The sequence below is a fragment of the Dipodomys spectabilis genome, unplaced genomic scaffold (assembly GCF_019054845.1).
Source record: "Dipodomys spectabilis isolate Male_0828 unplaced genomic scaffold, ASM1905484v1 ptg000108l, whole genome shotgun sequence".
In the NCBI taxonomy this organism is placed as follows: Eukaryota; Metazoa; Chordata; class Mammalia; order Rodentia; family Heteromyidae; genus Dipodomys; species Dipodomys spectabilis.
Window position 1 is genome coordinate 10,896,197 of NW_024870785.1, and position 26,058 is coordinate 10,922,254.

The following is a 26,058-nucleotide window of genomic DNA, read 5'->3' on the forward strand; positions in this document are numbered from 1 at the left end:
GTAGAAAGAGCCTGGAGAAAAGAGGTTCCAGAGGCCTATTTGGCCTCTTTTTTTTTTTGTCAGTCTTGGGCTTGAACTCTGGGCTTGGGCGCTGTCCTTGTGCTCTTCAACTCAAGGCGAGTGCTCTACTGCTTGAGCCACAGCACTATTTCTGGTTTTCTGGTGGTTTATTGGAGATAAGAGTCTCACGGACTTTCCTGCTTGGGCTGGCTTTGAACCACAATCCTCACAACTCAGCCTCTTGAGTAGCTAGGAATACAGGCGTGAGCCACAGGTGCCAGGCCTGCTTGGCCTCTTGTACCACTTGAGGCCCACCTGGAGGGAACCAGCTATGTTGTCAGCATGCACATGTTCAACAGACTCTGGATCGTCTGGCCTCTTGATCCTGGGCATAGAAACATTTTCCCTTAGGCTATATCAGAATGATCTCATATGGTTAAAAGAAAATGGAAGAAGAAATGTTTTACACTCAACTTAGTGTGAAAAATTAGTATCTGGGCTCTCACTGTTCTTTTCTAGCTCTCTCTGCTCTCTCTTTTCTAGTTCTTTCCTCTCTCTTTCCTCTCTTTCCCAGCTCTCTCTCATTCCCAGTCCTTTCCCAGCCACGTGGAGTGCCAACCTTGCCTGGTCCCAGCAGGTCTAAAGTCTCCACCCAGTACCTGCGTTACCTAGGCAACTAGCACACCTGGAAGAGGTCACATCTGCATCTGCTGAGGTCACATCTGAATTTGATGTGGCCACACCTTTCTCCGCCCATACCCTAGATAAGGGTTAGACCAGGCCCAGACTTTCTCTTCTTTTCTAGCTCTCTCTGCTCTCTCTTTTCTAGCTCTTTCCTCTCTCTTTCCTCTCTCTTCCAGCTCTCTCTCATTCCCAGTCCTTTCCCAGCCATGTGGAGTGCCAACCTTGCCTGGTCCCAGCAGGTCTACTGAATAAACCTATGCTTTACCTGAAAAAAAAAAAAAAATTAGTATCTGGAATACATAAGTGGACTCTTATAAAGAAGAGAGAGTGAGCCCAATATAAAAATAGGCAGCAGATTATTTTCAGGAAAAGGATGCCATTGGCCAGTGGGCATATGAAAAACTTCATCAAAAGCCGGGCGCTGGTGGCTCACGCCTGTAATCCTAGCTACTCAGGAGGCTGAGATCTGAGGATCGCGGTTCAAAGCCAGCCCGGGCAGGAGAGACTGTGAGACTCCTATCTCCAATAAACCACCACAAAACCGGAAGTGGCGCCTGTAGCTCAAGTGGTAGAGCGCTCGCCTTGAGCTGAAGAGCTGAGGGACAGCACCCAGGCCCAGAGTTCAAGCCCCACGACCGACAAAAAAAAAAAAGAAAAACTTCATCAATAATTCAAAATGGAAATGAAAGCCGAAGTGAAATACCATTCATATATACCTAACTGGCTTAGAGTAAAAGCTCATAATGCCAAGTTAGTAAAGACATGAATTGTCTTGTATTGAATCTCGTAGAGATGTAAATCGATGCAATCCCTTTGAAAATAGTTTGGTATTATCAAATAAAGTTGAGTGTAAGCATACCCTCTCTCCAGAAATTCTGTTCCTACTTTTGAATTTTGCAGAAAAGCCTATTCATGTATGCCAGGAAATAAGTAAAGAGGTTTTGTGTTTTGTTTTTCTTTTGTTTTAGTTTTTTTTTGTTGTTGTTGTTGATTGTGGGGCTTGAACTCTGGGCCTGAGTGCTGTTCCTGAGCTCTTCAGCTCAAAGGTAATGAGATTTTTTTACAGCAAAAAAAAAAAAAATAAGGGGGAAAGACTACCAGTACCTTAAATGTCTTCTGTGTAGAAATGCAATTGAAAGAAGCATAATTAACTCAAAAAAAATAAGAAAAGTAAGTTATAAGAGGAGATATAATGCTCTGTAGGCCCCTTTACCTAAGAAATGTTAAAAAAGGCAAACTGTCTGTGCACTGGTGGCTCATGCCTATAATCCTAGCTACTCAAGAGGCTGAGATCTGAGGATCACAGTTCAAAGCCATCACAGGCAGAAAAAAGTCGGACTCTTATCTCCAATACACTACTCATAAAAGCTAGAAGTGGAGCTGTGGTAGAGCTCCAGTCTTGATCAAAAAAAGCTTAGGGTCAGCACCCAGGCCCTGAGCTCAAGCCCCAGGATTGGCACACACATACACAAAAAAGCATATATATGCCAGGTAAATAGTTATAGTTCAATATAATGGCTACCATAGGGGAGACATACATCTATGTGGGTGAATATGGGGGCATTGGTAATGACCTATCAAGTAGGGCTCCATGTTTATGGTTTTTTTTTGGGGGGGTCCAGTCATGGGGCTGAACTCTGGGCCTGTGTGCTGTCCCTCAGCTCTTCAGCTCAAGGCTAGCGCTCTACCACTTGAGCCACAGTGCCACTTCCGGCTTTTTTCTTTTTGCTTATGTGGTGCTGAGGAATCGAACCCAGGGCCTCAAGCATGCAAGGCAAGCGCTCTACCACTGAGCCACCTTCCCAGCCCTCCATGTTTATGTTTATATCTATTTGTTCATTTATTTTTATGCTAGTACTGGGGCTTGAACTCATGTCCCTTAGCTTTTTTTTTTTTCCAGAAGGCTAGCCATTTCTTGCTTTTTTTTTGGTTAATTAGAGATAAAAGTTTGGTAGATATATTTGCCAGGGCTGGCTTCAAACTTCTATCCTCAGATCTTAGCCTTCCCAGTAACTAGGATTACAAGTGTATGCCACTGGCAGCCAGCCAATTTTTTTTTCAAGTCTGTTTCAGAAACCTTTTTAGTGGCAAAAGTCCACTGCATTTCTGGGGAGTATATTGTTATTCCCCTGTATTAAGCCACATTGTTCTCTAGATTGCAGTAAAACAAATGAAACTTAAATGTACTATGTAAAGGGCTCTGGTAGAATAATTTGTAGTCATTAAGGGAAATTTTTTTGGAGGGGGTGGGGCTTCAACTCAGGGCCTAGGCACTGTCCCTGAGCTCCTTTTGCTGTACCACTTTGAGCCACAGCTCCACTTCTGGTTTCTGGTAGCCAATTGGAGGTAAGAGTCCTATGGGGACTTTATTGCCTGGGCTGGCTATGAACTGCCATCCTCAGATCTCAGCCTCCCAATTAACTAGGATTACAGGCGTGAGCGACCAGCACCTGTGGGAAAAATTTAAATTTAGGCTACCTTGTAATTTGTTTTGTCCCTAAGATTTATGTAGCTGTTTTAATGGGTTTGAATTTTAATCCTGCACATTTGATTATTTTGTCAACAAAGAAAAGTAAATGTATTGGATAATCCATAGATAACAGTAGACTGTTAGACTACACGGAATTTGTGTTTCACTTTCTGTAATAAGAAGTGCAAGTAGATAAGGTAAATAATATTTACATGTTTTTGTTGTTCTTCCACAGCTGTAAGAAATTATAGAAATCATCTCTTCCTGTTCTGCATAGCAGGTGACTTATACACAGCAAATCATGGCACTCCCATTTCGGAAGGACTTAGAGAAGTACAAGGACCTGGATGAAGATGAGATTCTTGGGAACCTGTCAGAAATGGAACTGAAACAACTGGAAACTGTTCTGGATGATCTTGACCCTGATGTAGGTGCAAGCCTGGGCTGGCTTCAAACCTTGATCCTCAGATCTTGACCTCCCTGAGTCTCTGGGATTACAGGTGTGAGTGGCTCACATCTACTATTGTCTCCTGCCTTACTGGCATCTCAGGCCCAGGCCACCACACTCACTATTAAGTGAGATAGGAATCTTACTTTTTGCCTAGCTGGCCTTGAACCATGGATACTCCCAATTACTGGTGTCATTATGACACCACTATTCTAACCTGTCTTCTCAAACATCTCCTGATTTTTTGTTTTTTTTTTCCTCTAAGAAAACTTTTTTTCTCTTTGCTGGGAAGAATGTTTTTAAAGGCATAGCAGCTGATTAGCTCTTTGAGATAGGCTAATCTCTGTTTCAAGGAAGTATTTAACAGGCAAAGGGAGGAAAAAACGTCTGTGTGACTACGGTGGGTGAAGCTACAGGGGAGTGGGAATGAGGGGTGAAGAGCGTCAGGCATCTGACGCCTCCCCCTCTGCATCCATGCACTGAGAGGCAGGTCACATGAAAACCCAGGGAGGCGGGCCTTGCGGTGGGTGTCTTCGGGTGCATTGAGGCAGTAATTTCTGCAGGTACGTCCTTGTGCTTATGTGTATACCTACAAAGTAGAAGCTTTCATGTTGTGTTTAAACAAAAGCAGGCAAACATTAATCTTATAATAATGTACATTTTCTCCTTCACATTAGTGTGCATTTTTTTCATGAGAAAGACTCCACAGTTAAATGGAAGTCATGACGGAATATTATCTATAATTGCTTAAAATTCTTTTGTGATACTTTTCTATATATATATTTGCTGAGTAGTTATTAAAACCTCTTGCTGTGTAGCCTAGGCTGACCTCAAACATGTGAGTGGGGTGCTAGAAGTGTGCCCCCAGGCTAAGATTTTGTTAGTGAGTTCTAAGACAACCAGGACTACATAATGAGACTTTGTCTCAAAAAAATAAGACACTGGTCTGGGAAGGTGGCTCAGTGGTAGAATGCTTGCCTTGCATGCACGAGGCCCTAGGTTCGATTCCTCAGCACCACATAAGCAAAAAAGAAAAAAAACTGGAAGTGGCGCTGTGGCTCAAGTGGTAGAGCGCTAGCCTTGAGCTGAAGAGCTGAGGGACAGCGCCCAGGCCCAGAGTTCAGGCCCCACGACCGGACCAAAAAAAAAAAAAAAAGACACAACACTATATTTATAACAATTCTTCGACATTTAAAAAGTAAATGGTGTAGAATTTTTTTTCTGAAGAAAAAAAACCTAGGAAGAACAAAAAACCTAGGAAACTATCTTAATAATAATGTAAGTGCATTCTAACTGATTTTTTTTTTTTTTTTTTTTTTGGTCCGGTCATGGGGCTTGAACTCTGGGCCTGGGTACTGTCCCTCAGCTCTTCAGCTCAAGACTAGCATTCTACCACTTTAGCCACAGTGCCACTTCTGGGTTTTTTATTTATGTGGTGCTGAGGAATCGAATCCAGGGCCTCATGCATGCAAGGCAAGCACTCTACCACTGAGCTACCTTCCCAGCCCTCTAACTGTTTTTTTAAAGACTCCTTTTTTGGAGCATGTTTGCATTACTGTGCTAAAATCCTACAGTGAAGTGTTTAGTTTTGAATACGATTTTCTTGTATGGGAAATCTCGGGAAACACCAGGACTGGCATGCTTGGTGTTCCTAATGGCTGGCTCACTCTCTTGGCAGAATGCCCTCCTGCCTGCGGGTTTCCGCCAGAAGAACCAGACATCAAAATCAGCCACAGGGCCATTTGATCGAGAACACCTGCTTTCATATCTGGAGAAGGAAGCCCTGGAACAGAAGGACCGGGAAGACTATGTGCCCTACACAGGAGAAAAGAAAGGTAAGCCTGAGCGTTTGAAGGCTCTTGTTTGATTACATTAGGTTTTCTTGGTTGTAGAGCTATGTCATTGGTAGCCTTGAAAGACAGGATACTGTTGACTTAAAAATTTACTGGGTTGTTTGGATGGTTTACTTCACATTTTTACCAACTTAGCCAGTAAGTTCTTTTCTTGATCCCTCATTAGTGAGGTTTTATTACATGATGGCTTTGTAGAACATTATAGTTCTCTAATGTCAGAAGCCTAAGGGTAAAAAATTTAAATCCACCTAGTATATTACAGTGCATATGACTAAAGCAATGCTCTATCCTAATTCCTCCTGTCTTTGAGGCATAAAATACTTAATGCCATATTTTCATAGAGCTTTTTTTTTTTTTTGGTCGGTCGTGGGGCCTGAACTCGGCCTGGGCGCTGTCCCTGAGCTCTTCAGCTGTAGACTAGCGCTCTACCACTTGAGCCTCAGGCCCACTTCTGGCTTTTTCTGCTTATGTGGTGCTGAGGAATCGAACCCATGGCCTCGTGCATGCAAGGCAAGCACTCTACCACTGAGCCACCTTCCCAGCCCCTTCATAGAGATTTTATAAAGGTATTTTCCTTAATGATTCATGGTTATGATTGCTAATGCTTCACTATCATTACTTTCAGGAATTTTTTTTTAGTACAACTCCCTCCCATTACAGTTTCCAATCTGTGCAGACAGCTTACAGCTGGGTTCTTAAAAGTTCTCTCTTTAATAGAGTCTCAGCTTTCACAAAGGTCAGAATACACATGGGCCTATGAAGTCCAATTCTACTTGCACTTTTAGTTGGGATACGATATAGGGAGTGCTTGGGGCAAGGTGGAAGCCTAGCACAGCTGAAGACCAGCCTTCTCATGTACTCTTTTAACACCTGAACCTATCATGCTCCAGGTATGAGGAAAGGCTTAGAGCTTAGTGCTTTATTCTAGTAAGACTTTGGCCTGTATTTGGGAAGGAATTCTTCTGCATCAAGCTAACTGTGTCAGAACTATTGAGTGGTTTTGAGAAAATTAAAACTCGTTTTAGCCTTCCAGCTTCTATCGTAGAGGACTAGTGAATGGGTTTTAAGGAAGTTATTCATAAGGCCTGTATCTGGCTTTTTTACAATTACCTATTTCCTTCACCCATTTTCTCTGCTTTTGGGGGGGATGGGAGAGAGAGCACGAGTGAGAGAGATCGATCCAAATGATGGTAGAATTTCTTACTTGAAAGAGGTCTTTGTTACGGCTGTCCACTGATCAGGTTAAGCCCACCCATATTATAGAGAGTAATCTCCTTTTTTCCCCAGGAGTTTAAATGTTAATCCCATGTAAATAATGACCTTAATGGAAACATCTAGAGTAATGTCTTCACCAGCCAAGTTGATACACAAAATTAACCATCACAATACTGCTGGAGATAGGACCAAAACTACGGTTGAAAGGCAGTCCAGAATTGTAAAGTGTTGTGAGTCACAAAGACAGCGTAGAAGGTATTTATATATGTACAGACGTATCTACACAAGTTTCTGAAGCTTTAATCTTGCTTACACATAACAACTCTTTGAGGACAAATATTAGTCAACTGTCTTTTACTACTGAGTGTTCCAGGGATATAGTTAGGAAAGACTAGCAACAGGGAGATGTATCAGTAGAAAAAGTGTACAGAATTTGAGGATAAGAAGAGAAAATAAGAGATGTCAAAGGCTGTATTGATTCCAGCTTGACCCAAGAAGCTTCCTCATAGGCTCTTCTTTCATAATCTTCAGTTGTTTAAGAAAAATACCTTGGAGAGTTAGAAGAAATAGAATAGAAAATAGTGGAAAATAAGAAAATAGGAAAGAGAATCCAGGCATGGTGTCCCACACCTGTACTCCTAACTTTCTGGAAGAGGATGCAGGCAGATGAGAATTTGAAGCCAGCCTGGGCTGCATAATGAGGTCAGGCCAGACTGATCTACAAAGAAAAACCTTCTCTGAAAGAGAAGAGGAGAAAGGAGGGCCACAGGGGGAGGAAGAGAAAAGATAGAAGTGGTGAAGCCTGAAGCCTATGGGTAAGAAAGGAAAGGGGGGGTGAGGGTAGGGCAGGGAGGCTTCAACTCCAGCCTTGAGCTCTCACTCACCTTTTTTGCTCATGGCCAGTGCTCTACCACTTGAGCTATGTCTCCAACCCTGCTTTTTTTTTTTTTGGTCGGTCGTGGGGCTTGAACTCTGGGCTTGGGAATTGTCCTTGTGCTCTTCAGCTCAAGGCAAGTGCTCTACTGCTTGAGCCACAGCGCCACTTCCGGTTTTCTAGTGGTTTATTGGAGATAAGAGTCTCAAGAACTTTCCCGCCCGGGCTGGCTTTGAACCTCGATCCTCAGACCCCAGCCTCCTGAGTAGCTAGGATTACAGGCGTGAGCCACCGGCGCCCGGCTTGCTTTTTGATCATTAATTGAAGATGGAGTCTTGCAGACCTTTCAGGCTGGCTTCAAATCTCAATTCTCCAGATTTCAGCCTCCCAAGTACATAGGATTACAGGTATGAGCTACTGGCACTGGCTTAAGGTTATATATCTCAGTTACATAACTCCTCCACACAAGCAAATGTAAATTCTTTCCTTGGCTCCAAAAACCTAGTAGCCTCTTCATTTAAAGATCCTGTCCAGTTACTGTCTACCTTGAGTACCCTGGTTGAGTACAGGATTTTTGTTGCTTATTGGCTTACTTGACAGGAGGTAGGCTTTCTAATTGAGGATGTTTTTACACAGTATGACTGCAGATTCTTCACCAAATACTTTGTAAACCTACCTCTATTGAGAAGCAAAAACATTTTACTCTTAGAATATGTGGACTGGTTAGAATCCATAAATGTGCCATGGGCGTATAAACTAAATGTTTTTTCTTTGCAGATGACTAGGTTTAAAAGTTTAATACCCATTGGCAATATTAGCTTGCTAGACCAAGGAATATGATCATCCCAGTTCCCTTGACACCTTCCAAGTTACATGCTGAAATCACACAGTGATCTCTCATTATATAGATGACTGCAGATGTAAATCACCACACCTGGCCTTATAATTTTTTGGTGTATGACAGTATTAAGAGTTTGAACTCAGAGCCTTATACTTGGTAGGTAGTTACTCTACCACTTCAGCCATACCTCCAGTCATTTTTGCGCCGTTATTTTTCAGGTACAGAAGGGTTACAGTTACATAAGTCAGGTAATGAGTACATTTCTTTTTTCTTTTTCTTTTTTTGTTGGTTGTGGGGCTTGAACTCAGGGCCTGGGCACTGTTCCTGACCTTTTACACTCAAGGCTAGTAGTAGTTTACCATTTTGAGCCACAGCACCACTTCTGGTTTTCAGGCGGTTAATTGGAGATAAGAGTCTCATGAACTTTCCTGTCCAGGCTGTTTTCAAACTGCAGTCCTCAGATCTCAGCTTCCTGAGTAGCTAGGATTACAGGCATGAGTGAGCCACCAGCACCCAGCACGAGCATTTTTGGGGGGCAGGGAAAACAGTATCATCCCTTCCCTTACTGTCTTCCAGTTTTTCCCTCCCATTTCTGTTGTTTGTTTGTTTTTGGTTGGTCGTGGGCCCTGGGCTCTATCCCTCCACTCTTCAGCCCAAGGAGCATTCTACCACTTGAGCCACAGCACCACTTCCGATTTTCTGAGTGGCTTGTTGGAGATAAGTCTCATGGACTTTCTGCTCCGGCTGGCTTTGAACCACAATCCTCAGATCTCAGCCTCCTAAGTAGCTAGGATTACAGGCATAAGCCATTGACACCCGGATTTTCCCATCTCTATATACAAGTTGTATAGTTTATTTTCAACATTAGTGTCTAGTGAGTACCACTACTGCATTTGTTTACTCTTTGATCCTCCATTTCTGTGCCCCGCTCCCACCCTCCCAAAGATAGACAACAAACAAACGGACAAACAAGACAAAAAGAAAAGAAAACAAAAACAAGGCTCACACCTCTAGTCCTAGCTACTCAAAAGACTGAGATCTGAGGATCGTGATTCAAAGTCAGCCTGGGTAGCAAAGTCCATGAGCTTCTCATTTCCAATTAATTACCAGAAAACCAGAGTGTGGAGTGCTAGTCTTGAGCAAAAGAGCTCTGGGACAGCCCCATGACCAACCACAAAAAACAAAACAAAACCACCACCACCAACAAAACCCTTGTTTCTATTTCCTGGAGTTCATTTTGAAAAATATTATTTTATGTGATCAGATGCACACAGACATTGCACCTTTGTATTCCTCCTCTAAGAGTATCCTCCTTTGATCTCACTGTATGTGAATGCCTATTGTCCTGTATAATTGATCACGCCCTGGGGTATTTTTTTTTTTTTTTTTGGTCAGTGGTGGGGCTTGAACTCTGGGCTTGGGCGCTGTCCCTGTACTCTTCAGCTTAAGGCGAGTGCTCTACCGCTTGAGCCACAACGCCACTTCCAGTTTTCTAGGGTTTATTGGAGATAAGAGTCTCATGGACTTTCCTGCCTGGGCTGGCTTTGAATATGATCCTCAGATCTCAGCCTGAGTAGCTAACTACTCAGGATGAGTAGCTAGGATTACAGGCGTGAGTCACCAGTGCCCAGCCTAGGGTATTTTAGATCTAGCTTCCTGAGAAAACATGTACCCATTTGTTTCTCTGAGCATAGCTTACCTCAGTTAACATGATTTGTTCTAGGTCTATCTCTGTCCTTTTTCCCGAAAATGACATAACATTATTCTTACTAATTGCAGTATAAAATTCCATTGTATATAGGTACCACATTTTTTTTTTTTGATCCACTCATCTAATGTAGGTTATTTAGGCTGTTTCTATAATGTGGCTATTGTGAATAGTGCAACAATAAACGTAGATATACAAGTATCTTTATGATATCCTGGCTTGTGATGTTCTGGATAGATAGTTTAGGAGTAGTATGGCTGGGTAGATCCATATTTAGGGAAGATCCATATTTAGTTTTTTGAGAAACCTCCAGACTGCTATCCAGAGTAGTTGTACTAGTTTACATTCCCACCAACAGTATAATAGGGTTTCTTTTTCCCCATATCCCTGCCAACTTTTATTTGTTCAAAGTTACAATGTTGGCCAGTCTAACTGGGGTGAGATGGTATCTCAGAATTGTTTTGATTCATATTTCCTTTACGGCAAGGGTATAATCACATTTTATAGATTTGGAGTGTATGTCAACATCTGAGGAGGAACGACTCCTAATTAAGTAACCTTGTGTCATAGGTGCATTTGGGGGAACATTTTGTTCTGTGTTAGTAAATGCTCTGTTTTTAATAGTGCAGTTTGATAAGAACAAAAAGAAGATGCTGGGCTGGGCGTGGGTTCTGTCTGAACAGTACAGAAGTCAGAGCTCTACCATGCATTGGTCACCGGTCACATGTTGCACACATCTTCAGTATTTCTTACTGACTCCCATTGCTTTGCTGTGAGTCCTTCTCCCAGTTGCTAATAGCACATCTCACCTTTACCTAACCTGAGTCTTTTTCCTTTATACGTCATGGATGGATGAGAGTCATGAGTCATGACTGCACCTATTTTCCTACAGAGGTGTGCTATTGAATTCTATTGGCATTGCTGACTCATCTGGGATGGGCTCCTCCCTTTGTCCCCAACACTCCTATCTACCAGTTGGCCCTTGGGGTAGAGCCCTTGTTTTTTCTTCCCCACCCTGAGTAGAATGCCTGTGGTTCTTTCTCAGGGATCCCATACATCACTCTATCCTGGTTTTCTAAAGTAAACTTAACCAGGTAGCCTTCAGTGAAGGACTTCTCATATACTTTGCAGTTTCTTCTCAAACGTGACAGCTTTCCAGAAAAACCTCTTGTCATCTTTTTTTTGGGGGGGAGCGGAGGGTCCGGTCGTGGGGCCTGAACTCTGGGCCTGGGCGCTGTCCCTCAGCTCTTCAGCTCAAGACTAGCACTCTACCACTTGAGCCACAGCGCTACTTCCGGCTTTTTTCTTTTTGCTTATGTGGTGCTGAGGAATCGAACCCAGGGCGGCCTCATGCATGCAAGGCAAGCGCTCTACCACTGAGCCACCTTCCCAGCCCATCTCTTGTTATCTCTTTTACTCTGAAAGTGGCTTCCTTCATCTTTCTGAGCTCTTTGCAGGAAAGCTGATCTCTCAGTAAGCCAGGATCATCATGGTTATAACCTTCCTGAATCACTGGAATTATGTAACTGCCAGTGGGCAATTGGCTTCCAATAAATTCAAGATAAAACTGAATCTAACTTTTGTAGTTCTATTTTGTGCGTCATAAATATCCCTGCCCTGGCACTAAAGGTTATGTTTGAGATGGGCCGCTTTAACTAGTCCTGCAGATGCTAATGTTTCCTTTTCAGAGCGGAGTGGTATCATTTGAACAACTCTTTGTCCTGGATGAGATAAGGGTTAGCCAGTCAGTGGTTCATCATGCAGGTGAAGACCTCGGCCGTGGCCTACCTTTTTTTTAAGAGAGAGAGAGAGCGTGTGTGTGTGTGTGTGTGTGTGTGTGTGTGCGCGCGCGCGCGCGCGGGCGTGCGCTGTTTGTTTGTGGGGCTTAAACTTGGCCTGGGCACTATTTTTGAGTTCTTTTGTTTTTTGTTTTTGCCAGACACTTACTAAATAGAATGTACTTACTGTTATGTCAAGCAGCAGTTGTATGTGTGAAAGCAAACATGTCCTCTTTTGAGTTTGACTGTTACCTTTAGTCTGGTATTTTTTTTTTTTTGGAGGGGGGAGCAGGGGGGTACTGGAGCTTGAACTCAGAGCCTAGGCACTGGCCCTGTTTTTTGTTTTGTTTTTTGCTCAAACCTAACGCTTTACCGCTTGAACCACAGCTCCACTTCCAGCTTATTTTGATGGGTAATTGAGAGAAGAGTCTCATGGACTTTCCTGCCCAGTCTGGCTTAGAACTGCAATTTTTAGATCTCAGCCTCCTGAGTAGCTAGGATTTCAAGCATGAGCCCCCCATTGCTAGGCTAGTCTGGTTGGTTTGAAGTCTGTATGCTTTCTTTCAAAAAAAATATTCCAAATCCCCTTGAAGATTGTAGTGGGAACAAGACAACTTCTAAACAGTAAAATTAGCTAGAACTTTTCACATCTGTAAGTGTGACATGAATAAGGGCCAAGGCACTACCTTGTTAGTTTTTATATGTTGCACAAAGATAGAAAGTGTGACTAAGATAATTCTTAACATTTGATGTAATTTTAACTTTGTACCAGAACAAGAGATGAGGACTAGTAAAGAAAGGCCTTTGGCAATACACTTCTTCATGAGGATCACCAAGTGCCTATTGAGTTAGTCAATATGATTCTTGGCAGGATATTCTTTTTTTTTGTTACAAACATGAGTCTGGATAAATGCCATACATTTAAATTGTTATGCCCTGACTTCTTATCTTGCTTTTGGCTATTTCCTTAGCTTCCTTTTGTAGTTGCAGAACAGACTTAGTGAGTAAGAGCAATAGTCCATTTCTGTTTGGTATGCTTCATTTGAGGGTGTGTGGGGCAAACATGTCAGTTCGTGCTTGTCAAAGAGAACCTTTTCTGGACTAGTCATTGCTTATTTTTATATTTTGCCACTATGAAGTATTGTCATTTCAATTTTAAAATTCTAGTTTGGAGCTTCATTGTGTTAAGTAACTAAGGTCATTTATATAGAATACTATTTACTAAAGGGGAACATGAATATTTTCTTAGACTTTTTTTTTTAATACATATATTAGCTGGTACTCACATTTCTAGCTTCTTAGGAGTAGCTAGGATTGAAATCTGAAGATTGGAATTTGAAACCAGCTTGAACAGATAATTCTAAGAGATGTTTTTTTATCTCTATCAAAAAGTCTTAGATGGAGGTTTGGCTCAACTGGTAGAATGCCAGTGAAGAAGACGAGAGAGTATGAGGCCGTAAGTTGAAAGCTCCAGTATTGGTGATACGCACGCACACATACATAGACACACAATGAACTTTTCTACCTGAGCTGGCTCAAATGCCAGTCTCAGCTCTCAGCCTCCAGAGTAGCTAGGATTACAGGTGGGAGCCAAACTCCTCTCCCTTCTTCTTAAAACAATTTGAAATGGGTTGTCTGTTCTATTTTCATGTATGCAGATAGAATACTTTGATATTCACACTCACTTTCCAGCTTCCCCTTATATCCATTCTCCAACAGTGCCTACTCTACTTTCCTGTCCTCCTCTTCCTCCTCCTCCTCTTCCTCCTCCTCTTCCTTCTCTTCTTCTTCTTCTTCTTCTTCTTCTTCTTCTTCTTCTTCTTCTTCTTCTTCTTCTTCTTCTTCTTCTTCTTCTTCTTTCTTCTTCTTCTTCTTCTTCCTTTTTCCCTCCTCCTCTTTCTCCTCCTCCTCCTCCTCCTCCTCCTCCTCCTCCTCCTCCTCCTCCTCCTCCTCCTCCTCCTCCTTCTTCTTTTTTTGGCTGGTTCTGGTGGTACTTGAATTCTCCAGACCTGGGCTCTGTACCTGAGCTTCTTTGATTCAAGGCTAGTGTACTTCCACTTGAGCCACAGCATCACTTCTGGATTTTTCTGATTAGTTTATTGGAGATAAGAGTCTCCCAGTCTGCTCAGTCTGGCTTTGAACTGCAATCTTTAGCTCTCAGCTTCCTGAGTAGCTGACATTTCAGGCATGAGCCACTGGCACTTGGCTCTGTCATTCATTTCCAAAGTGTGTATTAGTTGTACTAAGGCCAAGATAATTTTAGTGTTCTGTAAGTAGCTTTTTTTTTTTTTTTTTGTCAATCGTGGGGCTTGAACTTTGGGCTTGGGTGCTATCCCTCAGCTCTTCAGCTCAAGGTGAGTGCTCTACTGCTTGAGCCACAGCACCACTTCTGGTTTTCTAGTGGTTTATTGGAGATCAGAGTCTCACAGGGTTTCCTGCCTGGGCTAGCTTTGAACCATGATCCTCGATCTCAGTCTCCCGAGTAGCTAGGATTACAGGCATGAGCTACCAGCGCCTGGCATTGTAAGTAGCTTTTATATATGTACATTAAAAAATGTCTTATATTAGTGTTAAACTAATCCTGTTTAGACTATTCAAAGTAATTAGTAAAAACAGTATTATGTAGGCAAAATGCCTCTATTGCAAAAATCCTACATAAAAGAAGTTATAAAGAAGAAAGATAGTACAAGCTATGTCAGAGCTTTTTATAATTACAGCAAAATTCCATGACAGGTTTTATAGTTCCCTTGGGAGGGTTTTGTTTTGCTTTTTTTTTTTTTATTTGGATCTGTAAGCATTAGCAAAAGTTGTGGATGGGAAAAATTAGATACAAATAATGCCTCTTAAGATATATGGGTGAGGATTAGAAAAATAAACATCTTAGATTTTTATAATGCTTTAGATTCTTTCCATCCTTCTAGTAAGATATGGGCAGCTACTTGATAATTTGTATGGTTTTGCTTCTGATGGCTTTTTTTAAATTGACAAGTTCAGACTATGGATTTTTTGTTTGTTTGTTTTTTTATTGCCAGTCCTGGGGCTTGAACTCAGGGCCTGAGGGCTGTCCCTGAGCTTCCTTTTGCTCAAGGCTAGCTCTTTACCACTTGAGCCACAGAGCCACTTCTGACTTTTTCTGTGTATGTGGTACTAAGGAATTGAACCCAGGGCTTCATGCATGCTAGGTAAGCACTCTACCACTAAGCCACATTACCAGACCTGTTTTTTTTTTTTGTTGTTGTTGGTGGTGGTTGGGTTTGAACTCAGGGCCTGTGCTGTCCCTGAGCCTCTTTGTGCTCAAGGCTAGTGCTCTACCACTTGAGCCATAGCACCACTTCTGGCTTTTTTTGGAGTAGTTTGTTGGAGATAAGACTTTCACAGGGACTTTCTTGCCAGGCTGGCTTTGAACTGCGATCCTCAGATCTCAGCCTCTTGAGTCGCTAGTATGTAAGTCACTGGTGCCTGGCCAGACTGTTTTTATGGTGTACAACATGATGTGTTAATATATGCACATACAATAGAATTGTGAGTTATGGCTGGGTGCCCTTAGCGCTTGGGACACACTGTGTAATAGGTCATTGAAACTGCTTTACTGTACAACAGCTGGATTGGCCAAGTGCATTTTGTGAATAAGAAAATATCCAACCAGAAAGGTTTCTGATTGACTTATGATCAGATTTGCCAGCTGGGGCACAAGCCTTTTACCCATGAGTCCTTTGGGAAGGATATTCCTATATCTAAACTATGGTTTTCACAACAACTAGGAGAATGAACAGATCTGCCTGCTACATCTGCCTACTACCTGCCATACTGATTAACACAGATATCGAACCACATGTCTATGAGTTCTTGAAATGTAGCTAGTATAATTGAATTACTAATTGACTAATTATGCAGTAGTGGTGTTTAAACTCAAGGGTTCATACTTGTCAGGAAGGTTCTGTACTCCTTGGTTACAACCTCAGCCCCCAAAGGTGCACCTCTGGGAACATTTCTTGGCTCTCTTTCCTGTCTTATTTGTACAGCCAAAGCATTGCTGTGGAAACAGAATTTCTGTGGATGCTAATCTTGACCTTTCCTTCAGTTTCAGTTGCAATTCCTTTTAGTAAGTGTTTGTCAAAAGAGTCAAATCGTAATGAGTTAGTCCGAATACGTAATGAGTTAGTCCGAATAGTAGTGAATTAACAATGTGTTTTATTTTACAGGGAAAATATTTATCCCCAAACAGAAGCCTGTACAGACTTTGACAGAAGAAAATGTATCTCTTGATCCAGAATTAGAAGAAGCTTTGACAAGTGCTACTGATACAGAATTATCTGACCTCGCAGGTATCTCGTACAAACATTAATTTGTGCATGGGTGTGATGAGAAGGAGCATGCCACCTGTGCACATTATACAGCTGTAAATCAGTAACTACATAGCATGGCTTGTATTTGTCACTCTAAATCTGACAAAAGTGTTTCTTCAAGTATTCTCCTTAGTGAAATTTTTACACTAAGATGATTGACATCCCATTTTGCCATATTTGAAAGTTTTTCTTTTTCTTTTTTTTCTTCTTTTTTTTTTTTTTGGGTCCGGTCTGGGGCCTGAACTCTGGGCCTGGGCGCTGTCCCTCAGCTCTTCAGCTCAAGGCTAGCGCTCTACCACTTGAGCCACAGTGCCACTTCCGGCTTTTTTCTTTTTGCTTATGTGGTGCTGAGGAATCGAACCCAGGGCCTCATGCATGCAAGGCAAGCGCTCTACCACTGAGCCACCTTCCCAGCCCTTGAAAGTTTTTCTTTTTTTTTTTTGGTCGGTCCTGGGGCTTGAACTCTGGGCCTGGGCGCTGTCCCTCAGCTCTTCAGCTCAAGGCGAGCGCTCTACCACTTGAGCTACAGCGCCATTTCCGGTTTTCTGGTGGTTTATTGGAGATAGGAGTCTCACGGTCTCTCCTGCCCGGGCTGGCTTTGAACCGCGATCCTCAGATCTCAGCCTCCTGAGTAGCTAGGATTACAGGCATGAGCCACCAGCGCCCGGCGAAAGTTTTTCTTAAAAAAGAAAGAAAAAATGTCATCAGCTGGTGTTCCACTAGATCTGTCCTGTCTGAGCACTGAGCACTGGGTTAGCTTCTCCCCCTTGTTATCAGAAGACCTGGAAATGGATCACTGGGAAGCAGGGGTGCACCCAGTCCTGAGCTGCACTCGCTGTTTCCTAGCTCTTCTGAGTACATGTACAATGAATGCTTCACACTTAGTACTGTTATTGCATCTTTCAGACCTATATTTCCTAACTACCCAGGAAAACACCCATTTTCCTTCCTAGAGAAAAGTGACGTGGGAAGATTAGGTGATCCAAAATGCCAAAAGAGCAAACAAGGTTTAAAGTAGCATGGTTATTCAGGAAGGATCTGGGAAGGGCAGCCTATAATGTCACTGCTAGAGCAGGTGGTGTATTGCTCAAGTGCTGGTAGATTTGATTGTGTTTTTTGTCGGTTGGTTGAGGGCTTGAACTCTGGGCCTGGGCGCTGTCCCTCAGCTCTTCAGCTCAAGGCAAGCGCTCTACGGCTTGAGCCACAGCGCCACTTCTGGTTTTCTGGTAGTTTACTGGAGATAAGAGTCTCACAGACTTTCCTGCCTGGGCTGGCTTTGAACCGTGATCCTCATATCTCAGCCTCCTGAGTAGCTAGGATTACAGGCGTGAGCCACCAGCGCTCAGCATGCTGGTGGATTTGTAAATGGTACCTTCATGAGAGTGGACTGAGCCAGGATATTACTCTGTAGCTCTGCCTGAACCTGAATTGTGAAAAGAAGGATGTCAAAATGATAAGGGCTACAAAAAATAAAAACCACATTTATTTTCTCTCTGAAATATTATCTTTGAAGGATGCTATGTCATTCTTAAATTTATGAGTTTAACAGTACTTTTAGTGTTCTAACTTTAGCTAGAATGCAGTTGTAACTTAGTGACTAACCAAGGTCAAAACAGTGTTGAATGCCAGGCACTGGTGGCTGGCCTGTAATTCTAGCTACTCAGGAGGCTGAGATCTGAGGATCGCGGTTCAAAGCCATCCCAGGCAGGAAAGTCCATGAGATTCTTATCTCTAGTTAACCACCAGAAAACTGGAAGTGGCGTTGTGGTTCAAACGGTAGAGCACTCTCCTTGATCTGAAGAGCTAAGGGACAGCTTGAACTCTGCCTAGGCGCAGAGTTCAAGCCCTATGACAGACAAAAAACAAAACAAAACAGAAAACAGTGTTGAAGCCTGTCTTCTGTGTGGCCTTAAATCCCTAGAAATATAGATCTTGTCAATTTTCTCTCATAGCCACTAGATGGAGCTAACCATTCGGGTTAGGTTGACTCAGGCTGTGTGTATGAACTTAAAAAGTGGGAAAACTGTAAGTTCAGAAATGTGGTAATGAGAATAAAATTACAGGTAATCTTTAATCACTGTTTTCACCTTCTCTTTAGAGTGGTTTTAAAAAATGTTTGTTTAATAGGAAAATGAATAGAGAATGTTCAAATTGGTAGAAAATTTTGGCAGCAGCCTGAGTGCTGTGGTATATGCTTGTAGTCCCAGCTACTTACTTGGGAGGCTGAGGCAGAAGAATTGATTAGCCCGTAAGTTCAAGACATGCCTATGTAACATAGCAGGACTCTATCTTAAAACAAACAAACAAACAAACTGGTGCCAGTGGCTCATGCCTGTAATCCTAGCTACTCAGGAGGCTGAGATCTGAGGATCATAGTTCAAAGCCAACATGGGCAGTAAAGTCCATGAGACCTTTACCTCCAATAAACCACCAGAAAATCAGAAGTGGCGCTGTGGCACGAGTGGCAGAGCACTTGCCTTGAGCTGAAGAGCTCAGGGACAGCACCCAGGCCCAGAGTTCAAGCCCCACGACCAACCAAAGAAAAAAATAGACATAGTTTAAAACAGATGGAAATAAGAATAACTCCCTCTTCCTGTATTTATAGCTATTCTTGGGATGCACAACCTGATAACAAACGCACAGTTCTGTAATGTAGTGGGCAGTAGTAATGGAGTCGACCAACATTTTTCAAGTGAGTATTTAAGATGCTTTATGAATTTCAGTACTTTAGGAAATGTATATTTGTGTCTCCATTTTTCATCTTCGGTATTTATAAATCAAATGTTAAATATATATTCTTCAACTTGAAATTCCAGTTTGATAGTATTGACAGAGAAAGCCATTGAAAATAGAATAGTCAGCATGTTTTCTTTTATGTGTTGACAAATCTAATAAAAGCTATTCTCACCACAGTAAATATTACTGATTAAGCAGTATAAAATCTAGGCAAGTGTATATGTTGGGCTAGGTGCCTTTTCTTCTAAACCATGGCCTTGAGTATACTAGACACATACTCTTACCACTGAGATACATTCCCAGCCCAGCTAAACTTTTTCTTTTCTTTTTTTTTTTTTCTTTAGTACTGGAGCTTGAATTCAGGTTTAGATGCAATTTTGCTCAAGATTGGAGTTTGAGCTGGGCACCTGTAGCTCACGCCTGCAATCCTGGCTACTAAGGAGGTTGATATCTGAGGATCACAGTTCAAAGTCAGCCCAGGAAGGAAAGTCCATGAGACTCTTACCTCTAGTTAACCACCAGAAAACTGGAAGTGGCGCTGTGGCTCAAGTGGTAGAGCACTAGTCTTGAGCTGAAGAACTCAGGAACAGTACCCAAGCCCAGAGTTCAAGCCCCATGACTGACCAACAACAACAACAAAAAGATTGGAGTTAGACCACTTGAGCCATACTTTTACTTCTGACTTTTTGATGGTTAATTTTAGATAAGAATAACACAGACTTTCCTGCCTGGGATGGCTTCAAACTGAGATCCTCAGATCTTAGCTTCCTAAGTAATTGCAATTACAGTTAGCCACCAGTGCCTGGCCAAACTTAATTTTACTGACATTATTAGTGTTACTGATTTTTAAGGAATCAACAGTAATTTTGAAAAAGAAACTATATTATAAAATCAGATTCAGGAGGAAAAACTATTCAACCCCCCAAAACATCCTGGTGTGAAGTATTAAAATGGCCTAAAACAAAGGTTTTTGTTTTGCTTTATTTTTAGTTTATTTATAGGGAGTGTTTAAATTATGAAGGTAATAATAGGCTTTTATAACATAGTTACACAGTCCATAAGTATATGTGTAATAAAAAGTAAAAATGTCTAGGCTCAGTTTGGTGGTTTATGCCTGTATCCCAGATACATAAGAGCTGGAGATAGGAGGGTTCAAGTTCAAGGCCATGTTAGTCAATCCTTGCTCTTTTCATTTGTTACTACAGATGTGGTAAAAGGGGAAACAATTGTTCCAGTGTTTGATGAGCCACCAAATCCAACCAATGTTGAAGAGAGCTTAAAGAGAATTAAAGAAAATGATGCTCGTCTTGTTGAAGTTAATTTGAATAATATAAAGGTAAGTATATTGAGCATATAATTCATAAAAGATCAACAGAATTGTTTCATTTTTGAGTCAGGTGAACTTTGGACAGTAGCTTGACAGTTTTGATGCAAAGGGTCTTAGTCTTCTCACTTTAAAGTTTTTGCTACTAACAATATGCTATTATAGGTTCTTTCAATTTTTAGTATTATAGAACGGTATTTTCTGTTTACTTTTTAAAAAGTTGGTTGTATAAAAATGCAAGCCCTACATACTGCCCTTAAATCTCTCTGGCTTATAAAGTATTACCCACTTTTAGGACCTTTAAGTCTTTTTCTTTTCGTTTCTCTTTTCTTTCTTTCTTTTTTTTTTCTGGTACCGATCCTGGGACTTGAACTCATGGCCTGGCCACTGTCCTAAGCTTTTTGTTTTGGTCCGGTCGTGGGGCCTGAACTCTGGGCCTGGGTGCTGTCCCTCAGCTCTTCAGCTCAAGGCTAGCGCTCTACCACTTGAGCCACAGCGCCACTTCCGGCTTTTTTCTTTTTGCTTATTTGGTGCTGAGGAATCGAACCCAGGGCCTCAGGCATGCAAGGCAAGCACTCTACCACTGAGCTACCTTCCCAGCCCCCCCCCCCAGCTTTTTTTTTTTTCCCAGTCATGGAGCTTGAACGCAGGGCTTGGGCACTGTCCCAAGCTGCTTTTGCCAGAGGCTAGCATTCTACCACTTGAGCCACAACACCATTTCTGGCTTTTTCTGTTTATGTGGTACTAAGGAATCCAACCCAGGGCTTCATGCATGTAAGGCAAGCACTCTACCACTAAGTCACATTCCCAGCCCAGCTTTTCTTTTTATTTATTATTATTAATTTTTTGTCAATCGTGGGGTTTGAACTCTGGGCTTGAGTGCTGTCCTTGCGCTCTTCAGCTCAAGGCAAGTGCTCTATCGCTTGAGCCGCAGTGCCACTTCTGGTTTTCTAGTGGTTTATTGGAGATAAGAGTCTCATAGACATTCCTGCCTGGGCTGGCTTTGAACTGCAATTCTCAGATCTCAGCCTCCTGAGTAGCTAGGATTACAGGCATGAGCGACCAGTACCTGGCCAGCTTTTCTTTTTATAATCAAATTTCTTAAGGTTATATGCATGGAGAAGTCTCCTTTTAGTATACAATCCTATGTGAGGTTCACACACTCGGTTATACAACTGCCTCCACAGTGAAGATGTCCGTAGGCCCCAGACCCGCTCTGTAGTCATCTCCACCCTGTCCTTGTTGCTGACAGCATTTCCTTCCCGTCATTTCACCTCCTCCAGAATGTGTATAGATGACAGCCTTAGTACCTGGCCTTGCAGGCTAGCCTTTCCATTTGGCACAATGTCTGTGAGCCTCATCTGTGCTATTGCAGGTATCGCAGCGTTCCTTCTTCTTGCCTGTTAGATTTTTAAAAAGAGGTAGCCGAGTAAGAACAGCACCACACACGTGGTATTCAGGTAAGGGGTAGGTTTATTCAGTAGACCTGCTGGGACCAGGCCATGTTGGCACTCCACACGGCTGGGATAGGCCTGGGAAAGAGCTGGGAAAAAGAGAGAGCTGGGAAAGAGAGCTGGGAAAGGGAGAGAACTGGAACCACTATCCTCAGATATCTGACTCCTGAGTAGCTATGTTTACAAGCATGAGCCACCAGTGCCTGGCTTTCTTGTTGGGTTTTAAACAATATAACTTTCCTTTAGAGTAAGTAAAGAGAAAATAAGGCATAAGGGTAGGTAATGATTAGCTGGGTGTCAGTGGCTCATGTGTGTAATGGTTGCTATTCAGGAGGCTAAGATCTGAGTATCTCCGTTCAAAGCCAGCCCTGGGCAGGAAAGTCCATAAGACTCTTATCTCCAATTAACTACCAGAAAAACCGGAAGTGGCTCTGTGGCTCAAAGTGGTAGATCACGAGCCTAGAGTGAAAAAGCTCAGGTCAGCACCTAGATCTTGAGTTCAAGCCCCACTACTGACCAAAAAAAAAAAAAAGAATAATGATCAGCAAAGCTTAAACTCAGGTTATGTCTTGGCTCCTGTCCATTGCATAGCAGGGACCTTACAAATTCCTCTTTGTAATTGATTTCTCTGAATTGAGGTTTTGGAAAGGGAAGCATCTGGAAATTACACAAACCTAGGGCATAAGTACTCTGTACTTTCAGTGTGTCTTCTATGAGGAAAGCCTTGGAGAAGACTTGTAAAAAAGAAAAGAAAATTCAGTCCCTGTGTATTTATCTCTAAGTAAAAATTAATAATCTAAAAACTATCAGGCTATAAGAACTCGATGTCTTAAAATCAGTACCCTGCCCAGTGTTGTCCTCCTGCAGGAAGTATAGTTAATCTCTCGATAAAAGGTCACTAAGTGGAGGAGAGTAGTGTGTCATCTGCTTCAGTGATCACACTCGTTAGAAGAGTGGATTCTCTCTGGGCACCAGTGACTCAACACCTGTAATCCTAGCTACCCAGGAGGCTTAGATCTGAGGATCACAGTTCACAGCCAGCCCGCCAGCCCGAGCAGGAAAGCCCGTGAGACTCTTATCTCCAATAAACCACTTGAAAACCGGAAGTGGCACTGTGGCTCAGCGACAGAGCACTCTCCTTGAGCTGAAAAGTGCAGGGACAGCGCCCAAGCCCAGAGTTCAAGCTCTATGACTGCCAAAAAAAGAGAAAGAAAAGAAAAGTGGGTTCTCCTTGAGTAGCCAGGGATTGACTACATGTCCTGAGAATAATGGAAAGTAAAATGAGAGTACTTTATGTTAAGTGCCAGAGAAATAGTAGTATGAGCAATAGCTAATGCAAATGCACCAAAGTAAATAAGTAAAATGATACAGAGAATACTATGACATTCACATTTGTACACTATCACATGTTTATTAATTGTTGAGTACGTTTTTTAAATTTTTTTATGGTTTCTTTTTTTTTCTTCAAATTCTTTATTGTGATTAAGTGATTACATAATTTCACAAATTTCACAGTATTGTGGGATAGTGATGCTTAGTTAAAGTCACAAACACATTCTAACTTCCATGGGGCAAATTGTCTATTGTGATCTATAACATTTATGAGTTCTATAAGCTTTGCAATACAGTTATTTCTCCACATTGGGTGATATGTACATTTCTTGTGTTTTGCATAACACCAGCTGTTCCCTCTTTCCCACTTGTTCCCTCCCTCCCATTGCTGCCATTTTGTTGCTTAGTTCATTTTGGTCAATGTCCAATGCAGCTGATGGGTCCCGTTGTTGTATGTTTTTTCCCTGATTCCCTCTAGTTCTGTGTCATCCTACTGGTTTCCCTCTTGTGTGCACATATATACCATATATGTGATCAGCAGCGTGGGGTTATTTAGTAGTGATTCGACCAGATGAGTGGAAGTCCTTTGTTTCTTAAGACTTGTTAATTTTGTCATATCACCTAACATTTTGGATTTAACATCTACTCATCAGGGAGACCATGTGCCGCTTGTCTCTTTGCTCTTGGCTTACCTTGCTGTTGAGTATGTTTTAAAAACTTAAAAAGAGTAAGCTGGGCATGGTGGTATATGTCTATAATTCAGTCCTTGTCTGAGTCAGGAGGATCTCCAGTTTAACGCCAGCCTAGGCCTACATAGCAAAATCTTGTCTCCAAAAGCAAATTGTATAAATATACAAAGCATGGGGCTGGGTAGGTGGCTCAGTGGTAGAGTGCTTGCCTTGCATGCCTGAGGCCCTGGGTTCGATTCCTCAGCACCACATAAGCAGAAAGAAAAAAGCCAGAAGTGGTGCTGTGGCTCAAGTGGTAGAGTGCTAGCCTTGAGGTGAAGAGCTGAGGGACAGCGCCCAGGCCCAGAGTTCAGGCCCCATGACTGGACCCCCCCCCCCCCCCCCAAAAAAAAATACAAAGCAAAAACAAAAAAAAAGCAGTAAATATATTTGATTAGTGGGCTGATTTGCTGAAAATATGATGTTTCACATTTTTATCTTTCAAGAACATTCCAATTCCTACCCTGAAAGATTTTGCAAAGTCTTTGGAAAACAACACACATGTGAAGCAATTCAGTCTTGCAGCCACCCGGAGCAATGACCCCATTGCTGTGGTAAGTATGCCACTGCTGGTAACATCAGTTACAGAGGGGAAAAGTTGTGATTTTATAACCAGGATTTACTTCCTCCTTTCAGCTGGTGTTTTAGCTCACTATTAGACAATATATCCTATACTAGGTTCTCTCTCCCCCCCCCACCTCAGGTGATGGGGCCTGGGCACTGTCCCTGAGCTCTTCAGCTCAAGGTGAGTGGTCTACCATTTGAGCGACAGCACCACTTGTGGTTTTCTGGTGGTTAATTAGAGATAGGAGTCTCCTGGACTTTACTGCCTGGGCTGGCTTTGAACCATGATCCTCAGATATTAGCCTCCTGAGTAGCTAGGATTACAGATGTGAGCCACTGGTGCCGGCTCAGTGATAGATTTTTGTATATTAAGCCAACATTGCATTCCTTGAATAAATTCCACCCTGGCTTTTTAGATAACACTCCCTTTGGTTCTTCTCCAACTTCAATGGACATTCTAAGGTCCTCATACAGGTACTTGCTCATCTCCTAAACATTTGATTGCTCCAAGGCTTGTTTTTTTTCTTTTCCTGGGTGATATCATTCTGTATTATTGCTATGTATTATCCATATATGCTGATGAGAATCAATATTTTTATTTATTTCTGGTTTATACCTCTTTCTATACCCATGCCAAGCTATCTACTTGACAGCTATACATAGATATCTAATACACAGCCTTTCATCAGAGAACTGGACCAAAGTCCTGACTCCTATCCATGCCTTCTCTTGATTCTTCTCTTATTAAATGGCAACTTTTGCATCTTTCACTTTCTCCAGCCAATAGTCAAAGAGGGCTGGGATGTAGCTTAGTGGCAAAGCGCTTGCCTAGCAAGTGCAACATCCTGGGTTCGATCCCCAGTACCAAAAAAGAAAAGACAAAAAAAATACAGTTAAAAAAAAACCCAATAGTCAAAGAAATCATGAATCATCCTTGACTTCTCTTTCTCATATCAATAAGCGTATATTTATTTCCTGTCTTCAAAATAGTTCTACAGTCCAACTATTTCTCATCATTTTCATTACTACTGCCCTGATCCAAGCAGCTTCTGTCATCTTACCCATTATTATGGCAGTTATTTACATAGTGTCAAGAATGATTTTTTTGTCAGGCACTGGTGACTAACCTGTAATCCTGGTTACTCAAGAGGCTGAGATCTGAAGACCTCAGAAGCCAGCCCAGGCAGAAAAGTCTGTGAGACTCTTACTGCCAATTAACCAGTAAAAAAGCCAGAAGTAGAGCTGTGCTGTTCGCTCATACCTGTAATCCTAACTACTTAGGAGATTAGAGGATTGAGGTTCAAAGCCAACCAGGGCTGGAAAGTCCATGAGACTCTTTATCTCCAGTTAACTACCAGAAAACTGGAAATTAGCTTTGTGGCTCAAAGTGGTAGAGTGTTAGCCTTGAGCAAAAGAGCTCAGGGACAATGTCCAGGCCTTGAGTTCAAGCTCCACAACCAGCCAGAAAATAAGTCAAATAAGTAGAGCCATAGTCCAAGTGATAGAACACCAGCTATGAACAAAAAGCCTAGTGAGAGAACAAAACCCTGAGTTGAAGCCCTAATACTTGCATAAAAAGAAAAAAAGGAATGTATGGTAATAAACATTTTTGTTTATGCATATGCAGTATAAAATTTGTGTTAACAGTTATTTTAGGACCTCATGCTTGCTTGCTTTGCCCAGGTGGTGCTGGATCACTTGAA

General features: G+C 42.1%; 1 protein-coding gene across 3 annotated transcripts in view; it reads left to right on the forward strand.

The window, feature by feature from the left end:
* Tmod3 (tropomodulin 3) overlaps positions 1-26,058 on the forward strand; it is a 53,986-nt gene that overhangs the window by 22,447 nt on the left and 5,481 nt on the right. The window contains exons 3-8 of one of the 3 annotated variants that reach the window (XM_042687613.1): positions 3,390-3,581; positions 5,281-5,437; positions 16,074-16,196; positions 18,823-18,909; positions 20,159-20,289; positions 24,238-24,345. In XM_042687613.1, coding sequence (XP_042543547.1) covers positions 3,456-3,581; positions 5,281-5,437; positions 16,074-16,196; positions 18,823-18,909; positions 20,159-20,289; positions 24,238-24,345 — 732 coding nt within the window. In that variant the 5' untranslated portion in view covers positions 3,390-3,455. The remainder of the gene's footprint in view (positions 1-3,389; positions 3,582-5,280; positions 5,438-16,073; positions 16,197-18,822; positions 18,910-20,158; positions 20,290-24,237; positions 24,346-26,058) is intronic. The other 2 variants (XM_042687615.1, XM_042687616.1) reach the window with 2 other exon arrangements.